At 45.7% G+C, this 15251-nt stretch overlaps 2 protein-coding genes across 6 annotated transcripts in view; both read right to left on the minus strand.

The window, feature by feature from the left end:
- Fas3 (fasciclin 3) overlaps positions 1-15251 on the minus strand; it is a 65210-nt gene that overhangs the window by 7632 nt on the left and 42327 nt on the right. For all 5 annotated transcript variants that reach the window (XM_017238990.3, XM_017238993.3, XM_017238991.3 and 2 more), the window contains exons 2-4: positions 1188-1505; positions 783-1124; positions 280-717 (exon numbers count right to left, since the gene is read on the minus strand). In XM_017238990.3, coding sequence (XP_017094479.2) covers positions 280-717; positions 783-1124; positions 1188-1505 — 1098 coding nt within the window. The remainder of the gene's footprint in view (positions 1-279; positions 718-782; positions 1125-1187; positions 1506-15251) is intronic.
- LOC108123715 (serine protease ami) lies at positions 2750-5605 on the minus strand. The gene is made up of 3 exons (XM_017238994.3): positions 5323-5605; positions 4991-5264; positions 2750-4930 (listed from the first exon to the last, which is right to left on the minus strand). The coding sequence occupies exons 1-3, from the start codon at positions 5538-5540 to the stop codon at positions 4538-4540; spliced, it is 885 nt and encodes a 294-aa protein (XP_017094483.1). The 5' UTR covers positions 5541-5605; the 3' UTR covers positions 2750-4537.

Here is a 15251-nt window from a genome sequence, read left to right on the forward strand (position 1 = left end):
AAACCAGAACATGTATGAATTGCAGGATGAGTGGCTGTGATGGGCAGAGTGGGTGAGTGAACTGGGTGAATTGGGTGGATTGGAGAACCTAAAGCCAGAAATTGTTAGCATAGCTGATGATGGAACAATAGTGCCGGGTTGATAGTAATGATGATGATGATGATGTTGTTGTTTGTTGTCTGAGAGGCCAATGATGATGTTTTCATCCACGAAATAAGCAAAATTGTGTGTATGCGGCACAACAACCCGTTTTGGAATGTTTTTCTGCACTCTACTTACCGCCGAAACACCACCGGCCGGTGGCACGAGCAAACAGAATCAGCAGGACGACCAGGACCAGTACGGCGACTGCCACAACGATGCCAACAATGGCGGCAACATCCAGGTTGCTGCTGGGCGGCTTGCTCGACGAGCTAATGCGCACCTTGTATTCGGTGGCGCCCAGCTCGTTGGAGGCCTTCAGGGTGTAGGTCTTCGTGGTGTCCTCCAGCGTCAGTCCGGCAATGGCCAGGGTCACGTTGTACTCGTCGTTGCCCAGGTACTGTGGCTCGTAGACCGAGTACCGCCCGTCGCTGCGACCCTGTCCGATGACGGTTCCGTCGATGGTCCACTCGATTTTGGGCTGCGGGCTGGCCCGGATGGTAATGTTCACGATGGCAGTGTGGTCCAGATACAGGCCGTAGACCAAGGCTTCCTCAAACTGGTGGACGGGGGCATCTAAAAGGATTCATATTCCATATAGGTACTTTCTCAGATTTTAGTCTCTAATCCCGGATACTCACATCGAACGTTGATGATATAGGCGGCCTCCTGGGGCGGAACGCTCTCCCGATCGGTTTGGTGGTGCGAGCGGCAGACCAGCTTCCTGTTGCTGTCCTCGGCGGAGAGAGTCCATTGGATTTCCTGGACGGAGGTGGACAGCTCCACGTTGTTGACGTTGTTCGTGATGATCTCCAGCTCGCTGGTGCGCTTGTTGGCGGGCATGTTGTCGATGTACCAGGAGATGTTCGCCGGTGGGCGGCCATCGCGGACGCTGCAGCGGCCCTGGAACGGAGTACCCTCGATAAAGAAGCCATCGCGATTGGGCTTGCTGATTAGTTCGATAATTGGCTGATGAGGACGCACTACAAAACGGTGGAAAGCGTTATGATTACAAGATTCTTACCATTCGGCAATGAGATACTTACATGCCACCACCAAGTCAATGGTGCCCGACAGCTCCTCACCCTCGACGCCCAGACTGCACTTGACCTGACCGTTGTTGATGCCCTTGACCCGCTCGATGCTCACGCCGCACTGTCCGGCGTTCAGGCCAGAGCCGAAGTATGTGAACCCGGGCGTCTTGCTCCATTCCGGGGACAGGTTGAGGACGCGCTGCTCGCCGGGGATCTCGATGCGGCAGTAGTTGATGGCGCGCCCGTACCTGCAGAGCAGCTCGGTGCGATCGCCCTCGTTGAGGAGCGCTGTGTTGGGTTCCACATTCACCTGGGCCCAGGTGAGCGCATCTGCAAGATAGACAAAAGACGATTACGTTAGTGGCTGTTGTGCAATGTATCATGTATCTATAGCTGGTATCTGGTATCTGACCAGGGTCTTTGTCTGCCAAAGCGGCACGTTCCACGGCAATCAGGCGGATGACTGTCGCATTTAGCGCACAGACACCTGCACGTTTGCATCTTTAAGATACGCATCGCAGGCGCCGAGATCTCAGTTGCAAACAATGCGGGTACATTTTCTCATTAAGTTTCAATTAAGTTATTCCCTGGCTTTTTGTGTTTGCACTCAGTCTGTTGAAATGCTCCACACTCACAATGCTGCAGTTGCAGTGGCAGTTGCGAAAAGTTTCCGCAAAGTTCCATCCAACTGCAGTTGCCCGGAATTCTTTTTGGCATTTTCTATTTGCCAATTAAGACATTTGAGTAATTTTCTAAGTTTGGTATTAAACGTTTCAGTATAGAATGGGTCTTCCGGCTTGTTTGTTTGTTTGCCTGTTTGCTTGACTTTGGCTTTGGCGGTTGAGATAAAGCGAATAAATGTGCCCCTGGCCGGAGAGGATAATTTCTAATGAAATTTGGGCTTTGGATTGGAAAGATTCAGGAAAGAGCTTCGGATTTAATTTGAGCTAATTCTAGATTGTGTGAGAGTTGAGTGAAAGTTAAAAAGATGTTGGGGATAAGTGGTGGATATTAAGTACCCGGTGGAAGCAAAGAATAATGGGTATTTAAGACTCTCAAATTAGCAATTCCAGAGATCCAAAGATCCCATTAAACATAATTTTAAAAACCTCTTTTATGGCTGATCGCCTTTCTGGCCAACACATTGGCTATTTCGGACATGTGAGCAGTCTAATTTCTGTAAATGAAAGCCACAAATTGCAAATTTGCGGCATCAACACTGGGTGGGGCAACAACAGCTGCCACCCCGGAGAAAGGGGGGCATTGTAAGAGGAGGTCCGTCTGCAGCTGGCCAAAAGCGAATTGATTTCTTCCACCGAAGCCGCTGCGCTTTTTGTTGGCCTGAGTGACGGGCCGGCCGGGTGAAGTTTTGTTTGGTCAGCCGGAAACTGCACGATTGCTGTTGGACGCTGGATTTGCATGCGCCTTCGGAAAGCAGGTCAGCCAGCTGGCCGTGTAATCGGAAACTTTTCGACCGCCCCATGGAGATGTCGCTTAACTTTTGACAATTGAGTTGTGAGAGATTTTTTTGCGCAAGCGACTTTTTGTTTCATTTTTTATTCACACTCGAATTTGTACCCTCTATAAAACCACTTAGGGATGTGAAAAAACTAAAGTTTCGCCCTGCCCCACCGAGAACTTCAGCTGCAGCTTGGATTTCAGGAGTCAGCAAAAATCGTTTCACACTCCCCCGCAAATAAAACGAGGATTGCAACAAACTGGGTACTGGAACTGGTGCTGGGAATAAAAACAAAAGGAAAAGTCCACAAAAACGTTCAAGCTGAGTCCGGAGTCCGGAGCTAAAGTTGGGCAATGTCGCATTCCCGACTATGAAATCCAACGCCACCGATTCGAGACGTTGTGTCGACATACGCTCCTCCTGCATATCCATGTCCATGTGTTTATTCACCGCACAAATCTATTTTTTATCCATTCCCGTTGTCCAGTGATATTTATTTATTTAGCTCTGGCGAGAATTTCGGTGGAGTGTCTCCCGTCCTATTCCTGTCTTGCTCCTTGTTTGGTGCCGTGTCTGCAGTTTTCAGTGCCGCCTTGTGGCACAAAGCATCGTTGTCCGGTTCAGTGGCTGTGCCTTGGCGGAAACTCTTGCCCCAACATGAAGTGAAGAGTGATTTTTATTTCATTTTTGCTGCCCATGTGTGGCTATTGAAATCATTTCACTTCACTTTTCCCCTCTAAAAATTGTGCAAATAGATTTAATTTAATGCCCCTCGCTCGTCCCAATAAAAATCAACTCAGATTTGGGACTCCATATCCTGGCACGCTCCATGTTGTGGCTATTGTTTCCATTTTTTGGCCACGTAAGCGTCTTTTGTGTAGAACGTGATTTTGACTATAATTTTTCGATTCGGGTACTTTGATTTCTGGTGGAGCGTTCTACAGGGAAGAGGATTGGGTTGCAGTGGACTATTTTGGGCTATTTTTGTTTAATGCCTTGAACAAGTCAACAAAGGATTAACTTTAATATACATCATTCCGGTATATTCATCCCATTGTTCCCATCAGTTCCTAGGATTGCTGAAGAAAAGTGGCAGATACCATGGCTCGGTCCTCCATGCACCGCAAATTGGTATGCAATTTCCACAGGAGAGAAGGAAAAATCAAATGCCGTATGCAGTCATGTGGGTATGTATTGTATCTGAACAATTTTCGTCAGAGCTTATCATCCCGGCATCCCATTGTGTTCGTAATTTTCAATTTATCAGCATCGATTTATCAGCTATTGTGATACGGAGCTACCTGCATTTCGGCCAATTGCAGAACAACAAAAAAGATAATTATTGCTGATTTATGGCAGCCTTTCCATCCACTGAGCCACTGACAGAACCGGTCCAGGTCTCCACTGGCCCCAAAGTCAATGGGAGTTCAGCGGCGAGCGCCAAACTCGTTTTTGTTAACTTCTGTTGGCTTTTCTTTTTGGCCAAATCAGTATCTCGCGTGTGTGTGCAATTTCTTTTACCTTTTCGGCTTTTCGTGGCCATTAATAGTGATTGGTTGTTACATCAAATTGCCGTGTCGCGGCCTTTTACTTTTTTCTGACCAATTTTCTATTTATTATTGGGATTATTTATGGCCTTTATCAATCATGTTTTATGTACAAATTTATTAAGCTTTTTTCGGCAGTTTCTTCTGATTTATGCAGCGTTGCAAAGTTTGGAGCCGTTGTCGAAATCACTGTGTTTACAGTCGAAAGGAAAGTCGCTGGCAAAAGTAAGTGTGGCATTTGCCACACGTGGCACTTAACAGGTGGATTGCAGGCGAAAGTTTCCTAGGGCTATCCCCCCAATTTTCGATTAATTGCAAGGGGTGGATGCTTTTCGTGAGTTTTCCTCAAGAGAGATTTAGATAAGCCCTGGCCCCAAACCGTAGTGAAAGTTGACCAAAACCCAGATAAGGAATGTGAGGGGCAGCGGCCATTGGGAGCTCAGCAGCTGCGATCCCCGGCAAACCTCGTCCAGCCAGCTCGTATAGGTCGGCAAGTAGCTGAAGGCGATGGGCTTGCTCTCGGAGCAGTTGATGGCGCCCAAGGCAATGCCGTAGAGCTGGCCGTCGCAGAATAAGGGACCTCCGAAGTCGGTGGGACAGTAGTTTTTCGTTCGACGGTTGACGCACATAAGGTCCTCGTCCTCGGGATCGATCTCCTCCTTAATTTCGGTGGAGTTTTTGCAGTCCATGAGAGGTCGGAGCTGAACATCTGCGAATCGCAGAGGATATGTCGTGTTGTATCTATGCCTCTAGGTTCGAAAAATTGCTGTTACAGTGATCTATAGCATAAGTCTAAGGCAAGCACCCACCCTGACACCAAAGTTTCGGCCGACAGTCTTGCAATCCCTGCCCACCTCCAGCTCAGAGTTTCCCATGATTACCTTGGCCAAATGATTTTCGTCAAAGTTGAGGGTTTTCCTCAAACGCAGGACTGCTATGTCGTCCCGTTTGTTTCTTTGGTAAAGCGGATAGACGTGTATTTCATCGATTCTTGAGATTATCTCCACGGGTTCCGGGTTTCCGAAGAAACGTGATCCGATGACGGCCCTAATTCGGTGTGGATTCATCAGGATTCCCATTATACTGAGGTTAGGGGAAGGACAGTGTACTGAGGACTAGGCTTCAAACTAAATACACCAACTCTGTAACGCAGTGGGCCGCGGTCAGGACATGGCGGTTTGTGAGGAGGACTCCGGTGCAGAAGTGGTTGTCCCCCGGCTGGCGAACGTACCTCACAGTGCGCAAGGACACCAGAAACGAACTCAGGTGGCTGTAGCCTGGCTTGTCCTGGTCCACGGTCACGTTTCCCTCAATAGCTACTGGGAGTAGAATCAGGCAGAGCAGCTGGATCAACGACATGTGTCTCGTTTTATTTAATTTTGTGTAGAAAGTGAGCTACAAATCAGGGATTGCCGAGCATCGGGCCTGAATTATGTAGTTCGATGTTAAATGCATGGCATAAGTTATTAATAAGCTCATTACCTCCCCGGGCACCTCGAATGGCCTGCCAGTTTTTAGCTTCAAGTCAAGCACACAAACATTTGCATTATTTATGGCCCAATTTGAGTTTCCCTTTACAATGCAAACATCTACACTTGTTGTCCGCATTACGGACACATTCGGCTGTTCAGGGCGGAGAGTTATTTGAGGAGCCACTTGAATACCATTGCTGCTCCAGCTGTCAGTTAATTAATGCGAACTAGACAAGACTGGGAGCTCCTCCCCCGCACTGCAGGTTGCGGAAGCCTGCAGCCTGCATCCTGCAGTTGGCACTTAACTTTTCGATGAGCTTATGAGCGTCTTATTGTAATTATCAGACAATGCAGAGTCGAGTGGCAGATTCTGCAACTCGACGACCCACAGGTTGGTCGGTTGGCCGGGCAAACCAAATGCCAAGTGCTTATTAAAGTCCGAAGAAATATTATCATAATTAATGCCCGGGCCAGAGAGTGCCAAGCGGACCGCAAAGCTCTGCCAGCTGACCAGCTGAAATTTATGCCAAATCGGGCTCGATATGCAGTCCTTGTGCGATGGACGGCAAGCGTTAAAGTTGGCACTGGACATGTGATAAATATTGCGGTCCATATTCCTCATAAATTCAAACAATACCGAAGCCCACTGTACGAAAATTGCAGCCAGCAATTTATATAATATGTTCTGGGCTTCTGGGTGAGCTGGGTGTCCTGGGTATTTTGGGAGGAAAGGAGTGCGGTTGCGTTGTGCAACATGTTTCTGGGAAAATTAATATGCGGCCGTCTGCCTCGGTAACTTGCTTTCTGGCCTTAACCCTTTAGGAAGCTTACGCAAATTGTGACGATGACAGCGTCTGCCAAACCGGGGAAGACAGCACGAGTTACATATTCCAGGCCAGACGCAGGATGCCTAATTTAATGCAGAAAAAAGCGCACACGCAAGCAACAGACGTGGCAGCTGAAGCTTTTCGAGGTTAAAGACTCTGAAATAAGAAGCTGGAAGCAGCGCATACCCTGTGCGAAGCATATCGAGTATATGAGTTCTGGCAAAGCGAACTCAGCATCGAATACTCCCTGCAACGCCCCCTAGAATACAAAGTTAACCGAAGAAGGATCCCTGCTGGGGCCACCTACAAACCAGCTGAAAACGAGGCGGAAACAGCGGGATCCGCAGTCAAGCGGAGTCTAAATTAACATAATTTTCATATACACGCGCCGAAAGTTGCAACCACACCTAAGCCCCGCCACCGCCAAAGGATCCCCGTCACAGGACCCACGCCCCGTCAGCTGTGGCGGAAAGTGCAGAACTACGAGACATATGAATGTCTTAAGCAAAGATAAAAAATATCAAAGCGAGTCCCTTTTGGGGGAGTGGGACAATGAGGGTCGCCCAAGCGAATGACAGTTATTAATATATACGCAGCAAAAAACAGTCTAGATGGGAGGACTCGAAGTTGTTGCTGCCTATTTTTTGCGAATTTATTCAAGGCCTCTTGGCCGGCCGCCAGGAGTGTCGCCTGCGATTTGCGAGACATTTATCAACCGCTGTGGAATTATGCAGACAGGCTGAAATTTCGCTTAGCCAAATCAGAGTCAGAGCCCGAATCAAAATCAACACCGCCAGGACAAAGGTAGATAAAGTCAAAGTCCTGGGCGAGGACCGGGCGAGGCAGGAGGCCAGACGTCGCCGGTACTCATAAAAAGTGTCTGCGAGTGGGTTTTAATTGTTTTTCCTTCCAGCCTGACATTTTTGCAGGATGCCAAGGAAGGAGCCTTGTCTCGAGCCACAAAATAAATTGATCTGCGGTTTTGGCCTCATAATTTATGTGACTTTTTGGTGGGAAGTGGTCGGGAGGAAGTGGGTGGGCGGAATGCGAAATTTGACAAATGGCTGGAAATCACAAAATGGCAGCTTCCTCCCTTTCTAAAAAATAAGTAGAAAGCCCGCCTTGTAAATGCTAACGAAAGTGACATTAATTTTGTGTAGCTGGCAACGAAATCAATTAATTATTGCGTCTGTCAATTGTTTGTATAAATACAATATAGATGGAGGCTATTGATTTGCGCTGGTGTTGGCAGGCCCCGAGGAGAAGTCTGGTTGGAATTTCGGAGAAAATTTAATGTGGAAACCATTTAGAATAATTCATGAGAAGCAAGGACTTGCGGTGAGGCATCTGAATAAATAAACAACTTTTTACCTGAGTGCTCGTTTATTAAAGCCATTTAATAGGGTTTAATCACTCTTTTTGTGTCAATTTATTAAAGTCAGTCTATTAACACAACTGCATCAATCCACATGACAATATTTAACCCTTGTTGCCCAGCATGGTTCAATGCGCTCCATGCGACAGTTTTTTCTCCTTTGCGTTCGATATAAAAACACCATATGCGTGTCATTGTTTAATTGCATAATTAATATGCAAAACTAATTTGTATGCTAAATATGTTATTATTTATATTTGCAGCTCCTTACTGCGTCTGTGCGGAATAAAATAATTTTATTTATTTGCACATAAGCCCGTAAAAGATGGCCGGCAATGGCTTTTCAGCTTAACTGTTTATTTTTACGGTTGGCTGGCCCGAATGTGTCTTTGAACCCACTCGGGCTCGGGGCTTTAAGCCGGCTTCCGCTTTCTATTTATACTTCGCACTGATCTGCTGAAGAGATAGACTTTAAAAGCGGCATGTAGGTTGCCGGAGTGACTCACAGGTTCTTCTAACTAGAGGGGGAGCTTATTACTTTCGGTGCTAATTGTTTGTCAACGTTTTGGGCACGTCGGGAGTGCCTTGCTAATTAAAGCATAAATTCTTGCTGACAATGGCAGAATGGAAAAGTTTCCAGCTAAAATACAACTTGGGCTAACTTTGAAAAGTTAAACTTTTTGTCTTCTGCCGCCGTCCACCCGTCCACCCGGCCATCTGTTTGCCTTTCGTCTTTAATTTAATTGCCTTGTGTGCATTTGCTGCACAGTTGACGAGGCTTTGAAAACAGTTTGGCAACTAAGCGCTTTTCATAAGAGACAAGCCAACAAAACAACAACACAGCACCCGCCCGAGTGCAACATTTGCCGCCGTCCCTGACTCCATTCCATTCACATGCAAATGTGTGAGAGACTGGTCGTAAGTGGGAAACATGTTTTCACAGACCAGCAACTGAAAACTCCGGCCCCAAGGCTGAGAGTGGCTCGAACTGCATCGTTAGATCTGCCAAATGGTGGCTGGAAGACGTGGCCCGTCTCAGCCAAGGTTAGCTGGTTAAAGCTTCTGGCCGTTTTCCGTTGACCGATCAGCTTTAACTTTTCACATTCGCTTTAGCTTTAGCATGGCTTATTTACCCCATACATTTTAAATGCCAGGCGGGCAAAAAACGAATCACTTTTGGTAATTAAAGTTTATTAATAATATTGCTGTGTTTACTGTGTAAGCCCTGTAATTCTTCTCCTGTAAAAAAAATACTATATTTTTAATGCAGGCTCTGCTATTAATACAGAGGTTGGCTTGGGGCATTTATTATTCATTCCCAGTGTTGACATTATCTAACCAAACAAATTCACAATCAAACTGTCAACAGCGTAGAGGTGTGGAGGAGCATTAATACATATATTACCACATAGTTTCAGGCTTTAAATCGGTCAGGACACTTCACTTTAAATTCGCATTCCGGGCACTTGTGGAAAGTTTCTCCAACCCGTGGGGCATCTTTGGAGTAACTTTCATGGATAATTTATCATTGGAATATTCGGAGGGCCCTCCCCGAAGGAGGTGGACATTTCGTTAAAGTGGTAATTAAAACGTTCACACTTTCTCCGGGGTCAGGGGTCAGGAGCGGTGACAAGTGTGTGTGCCAAAGGGCGCAGGGCCCAGCCTTGAGCTGCTGCTAAGTTCGCCTCTCTGCGCCCATTTAACCTCTGAACCTGGGTGTGTGGGCTCGGACAAACATAATTGAAGTCATAAATAACGAATTATGTTGCGAAAGTGGAGCCGGGATATCAAAAAGCTTTGTTTAGTCAACTTTTTCTCCTACGGAAGCCGGCTGCCTCCGTTTGAGTTTCACTGTTTTTGCATAATTATGACAAGCCCCGGGAATGTCCGAGCTCCTCGCTCCTCGGCCCTGGTTCAGGGCTAATTATGCAAACCTAACGCAAGCCAAAAGATTTATGGTGATGGAATAACTTTTTAATGCAACAACACTGGTTCGGAGCTGGAGCTGGAGGTGCGAGCTCGGGATTACCTACAGACGCTCTCTAATTAAAAGCTTCGGCACTGCAGGGCAGTTTTAATAAATTTTATGATGCTGTGTGACATGGCCCGAGGCCTCCGGGCTCCGCACTCTGGATGTCCTGTCTCTAAGTGAGATTTGCAAAAAAAGGAGTTCCTGCGGGGGGTGCGCGAACGGTTTTTAATTAATGGAACTCGCTGATGTCTCGCCCGTTTGCAGTCCATTGAATGCCAATAAAAGTGCATTAAATTGCAATTATGCTGCTGCTACTGCTGACAACACTCGCGAGTATTAAGCATTGAGTATTCATCGACTAACAGCCTGATAAATGGCTGCGAAAATAATTTCGCAGGCGCACGGGGCGTATGCTTGTTGTTTGCTCTTATAAACGTTTTTTCTCGTTTCCTTTGCCGTTGGCCGCTTTTTTTTTTTAATTAAAGCAAAGTCAACTGGCCGTCCTGAGAGGGAGCTCACAGTTGGCAACCACAAAGTGCAAAAGTGCATTAAAAATGCATTTTAATATTGGCTACATATTGTTGTCCGTGCGGTTACGAGCCAGTCGACTTCTGGCCCTCCGCATCGGGCCTTTAACGTTCTTTAAATAGTGGAGCGAAGGCCATAAATGCTTAATGAGTTTTTAGTAACTACTGCTGGCTGGAGACAAGGAAGCTCGATTCAATTACATGTCCCCCGAACACAGAGTCGTCCATTATCATAATTTCCCTCCCATCCCTACGCATTTAATATTCCTCTCGTCGCACCAAGCATTTTTCTAATAATTAATCACAGGACATTTGTTGATGTTCGCTCTGCCAAAAACTTGTTGTCGTGTCTCCGCCGGCTTCCGTTTCCGATTCCCTGGCAACGAGAATGAAAAGTTGCCGGTCGAATTACACATTTCAACCGAACGTCATTAAGATCCGGGAGGGCCACCGAGACGGACGGGACTTGATACCTGGGAACCCGCAGATTCAATCCAGAAACGTAGTTCGTCGCTGATTTCGAGCGGAAAACGTTTGTCGCCAAATTTCATTCCAGCTTCAGTTCGATTCGATTCGATTGACATTAATTAATGATTGTTTCGAGTCGCATTCGCTTACAGCTAGGGCCTTGATTCACGCTGTCATCGATTCCCCTGCCGCCTTATTATTATGCTGGCACAGCTTCAATTCCCGATCTCCGACCGCCAGCCAGCAGGATGATGGGGAATCTGCCATCTACCGTTGCCATTGACGACGAGAATTGCTTGGACGGGTGTTAATGATGACGAGCTCGTCCCAGTGTCAGTTACACTCGGAAAAATCACAGGGCTAAACAGAAATGGCGTCTAATAGTTGTGACTATTTCTATGCGGGTCGAACCCCAGTTAGAAGTCTCAGTGCATTTTCTTGCTCCCATATTCAGACTCCCTTATCCTTGCAAATCTCAATTGTGGTGCGGCTTCGTGCCAAGTTTCCGTAATTATGGTCCAAACCGGTTTGGACTTTGTACCCAGACGGGGAGCAATATTTAATTATGGCTTCGCTTCGGACTTTGAGGTTTGAATGGAAATGGGCAGGAGAGAATGGCTTTTCCCTACGATTGCAGGAGTTTGGGGCAGGAGGCCCATCAATTAAATGGCAATTCGGTGATTAGCATGTAACCAAAGTTCCTCCATTAACCAAAACACCAGAAGATTGAAAAGTCAGCCCAGTCCAGTCGGAGGCAGCAATTCCACTAAAAGCCTGCGAACTATTAATCTGCTAAAAGCCCGACGCCCCCGACGGCATTAAGAATTGAAAGCAGTGTGGTCAGATTTTTATATTGGAGTTTATCGCTTCGATTAGCTAATCGGATCGGATCGAATGGAAAACAAACAATGTGCCAGTATATTGTTTGCATATTTCATGACCTTTGACAACAATCAACCAGGAGTGGAAAATTCCCGAAAGGGAAATCCGCCCTCGATGGAGGGTCAGAGGACGGAGGGAAAGCTTTCAGCTATCGCCAAGCAAATCCTTGAGGATTTTCCAGGAATTTACTGACTTGCATTTCTATGCAGAGGCGAATACGCCCTCCTGTAGGAATACGGTGGCATAATAAATACCAGATCCAGCTGGGACACACTGCGGTTGGGGCGAGGTAACTCCTCCTACATAAATTTATAACTACGCTTTGTCACTGCACTTCCATTTTTATTTCATTTTTATAAGAATCAAGGAATAAAGGTTAAATTATGAAAGCCAAGTGGTTTATCCCCCCAGCTTCCTCTCGACGGTTTTTGTAATTCATACTCGAAGCTATTTTATAATTCAAAATCAATAATAAAGTAAAAAAACGATATCCTTTCCCAGAAAAAATATTAGATGTAATATTATTTTCCAAAACTTAAATAGAATGGATTATTGTCGTCTATGGATGGAGTGCTTTGGTGAAGGCACTCTTCACCAAAATTTTGATTCGATTGAAATTTTAGATTCGATCGAAAATAGAAAGATTTAAAAAGAATCGAAATACGAATATTTAATAGAAATATTGTCCAAGATATGGCTTTCACACCCTATTCTTTTTCCAAAAATTTCCCAATTACACAATACCCATTCCTAAAACTCCCTGAAAACGCTTAAGTGCTCTGCAAAATTTGCATAATTTTAAATTAAACAGCATTCAAAAGATAGAGTTTTCAGTTGGCAATTGCAGCGCCCCGCTTTTGATTTTCGGATGAAGACTGCCAGCTGTGCACACAAGTGTTCAGGGGTGTGTCCCTGAGACTGCAGCCCGACAGGGGGCAGGGTCTGGAGAGACTTAGGGTACTTAGGGGTCGGGGTAGTTCACCCTAATTATGTCAGAGTGTGTAAAGTCAGGCGGCGGAAATTCGAGCGCTGCGAATTATGTCATCGGGGAAAGTGGAAAAGGAAAAAAAAAAACAAAAAAAAAGGGAAAAGCAAAGCAGAAACCTTTTCGCCAGTCTTTTGTGATTAGTTTGGTCATTTGGAAATTGAGACGTCGAGCGGCCTCGGGCCTTCTTTCTCGGATTAGATCAGGGTTTCTGGCTACTTACGGGTTGGATTTGACAGCCACAGAAATGGCAGAGGAACCTGAGGCGCAATAGTTGGGAAAGTGTCAGCTGTTGTTGTGCAAATCAGAAAAGTCTGAAATGGAAGCAGGTGTTATCTGGATGGAACTCTTAAACAGTCTGCCTGCTTTTCAGTTAGCCTGGTATAGGTTTCAATTACACATCCACAATGGCAGCTAATGACTCAAAATTGGTTTTGCAGAACCCCGAAATCCGAACATTTGCCGACATCTTTTTGCCTGGAGTCGAGCTCATTATGGAGCGGGCGGAGCTGGCTGGTGGGCGGCATTCAAATAAACCCACAATGGAAGCCAAATTAAGTGAAGTGTTAATGAGATTAGTTTCGCAAATAATTTCCATCTCGATGGGGAAGGGAATTAATTTGGTGTTTGTTTGGCTTTATTTAAAGTCCATGAAGTGTATTTCGTGTGAGACACATGGTTGAATAGTCAAATTAGAAGCTGAATTGAAAGCCCCATAACTCTCAGAGCCTTAGTTAAAGTAACTTGAGACTTTCAGTCCCCAGTACTTTTTTTGTGCCACTCAATGGGCAGCGATAAGCCTCTGGAGTGACCCTTAAGTGACCTCATAAGCCAGCCCATCCCACCAATTGAGCTGTCAATTAACGCTGCGAACAGCCCAATTCGATTCATTGAGCAGCGAACACAAAAAATAATAACAATAACAGTCAAGCTGAGTTTGCCAATCCCACCTAACAGGAGAGGATCAGGGTGGAAACACAGTAGCACTTTCCCGAGGAGAACTACCCGAGAAAGAGGATTACGGACTTGTGTACCTGGCTGCGGGGATCGAATCGAAATCCCACAAATCGAGATCGGAATTGTGATCCTGGGCCGCTCTTGAATGAATTTGCAGGACGCCACAATGGGACATATGTAACTGCCAGTTGGAAAAAGGCATTGTGCGAGCCGTATGATGAATGGCAGGGAATAATTCCGGCTAATGGCCATTGTTGTATGCAAGCTACTGCTCGTGCGTTCATTTGTCTATTTGAAATGCGGATTTAGAATGTGCCATGGAGTCCTTGTTCCTCCGCTTCCGGTTCCCAACTTCTCGCTCTCTCGTACTTGATTTATTATTAAATCCGTACATGGTTATTAGTTTTTCTTTTTTCCTTGCAGAGGTAATAATTTCCAAAATTCATATATTTGTATGCACCCCTGCGGATCTCTTTTTTGGGAAAAGGAATTGGAATAGAAAGAGGAACCCCTCCTTGTGCCATTTCGGCGCTAAATTTGATTTATATACATTTTATTGTGCGTTGTTCCAGAGTCCGGACAACCCTTAGCTCCTTGCTATCCCTCCGCGAACCCATCCTGATTTCCGCTCAGCGCCGGGCGCTAATGAATTCAAATGTGTGCGTAATTGAGTTATTAAAATTTCAGGGAACAGGCCAAAGGACCCTTCACACACATGCATTTGAGGAATTTCAATTTCGAAATACTTCAGAGGCGTTCATGTGCGGATTTGGCAAGAAAAAAGATTTATTTAATTTACGGCCAATGCGCCATGCAATTTATCTCTTCGGCTGGCGACAGAATTAAATGCAATGGAGCTACACATAAAAGCAAAAATATTAACCGAATATTAATATGGGCTTAGTTCTGTGCGAATCATTTATCTAAAATATTCCAAGAGAGAACAATCGCGATAGTTTTTCAATGCCACACCACAGTGTATGAAATAACATTTTATTGGAATCGAATTATGCGAAATCGCATTTAAATTCCAATTTGGTCATATTTAAAACAAAAGCTCGGCAATTGCCTCTGCGGTTCGGGAGCTTCCCCACCCACCAGGCTCCCAGACACCCGTTCGGCGGGCAATAATTCCCCTTAAATACGGTCGCTTAAATTATGCATCAGTCGATGACCTCCCGGATAAAAAACGAGAACAATAAACGGACATGGAGCCGGCAAAAACCAAACCGAACTAGCCAAACCGAAAAGTGAAAAATGTTTCGTTAGCCCCACAAATATGTGAAAATGACTTTTCATTTTTTTCCCCCCGGCTCCCCGGCACATTTTCACGTTCGAGAGTATTGAGGTAAATCGTTCGAGTCCTTTTTATGGAGGCCGTTGTTGTGCATCAATTGGCGGGGAAAATGTTATACCTTTTCATTTTCTCCCCATGGTTGTTTTTCCTTTTTCGGCAATTTTTTATGGGCCATTTAAAGATCGCCAGGGGAATGGTCTGGGGCTTTTTTCGAGCGGATTACTCCCCGTGTGAATGAGGGGCGTGCAAACAAATATTGACCTTTTTTATGCACACATGCACATGTGTGTTATTTACTAACTCCGCCT

This window comes from Drosophila bipectinata, chromosome 2L, assembly GCF_030179905.1.
Source record: "Drosophila bipectinata strain 14024-0381.07 chromosome 2L, DbipHiC1v2, whole genome shotgun sequence".
Classification (NCBI taxonomy): Eukaryota; Metazoa; Arthropoda; class Insecta; order Diptera; family Drosophilidae; genus Drosophila; species Drosophila bipectinata.

Coding starts and splice junctions, on each gene's coding strand:
- LOC108123715 (XM_017238994.3), bottom strand. CDS start 5,540: ATGTCGTTGATCCAGCTGCTCTGCCTGATTCTACTCCCAGTAGCTATT. Junction 5,265..5,322: donor GCGGCCCACTGCGTTACAGA/GTTGGTGTATTT, acceptor CCCTAACCTCAG/TATAATGGGAATCCTGATGA. Junction 4,931..4,990: donor GCCGAAACTTTGGTGTCAGG/GTGGGTGCTTGC, acceptor TTTCGAACCTAG/AGGCATAGATACAACACGAC.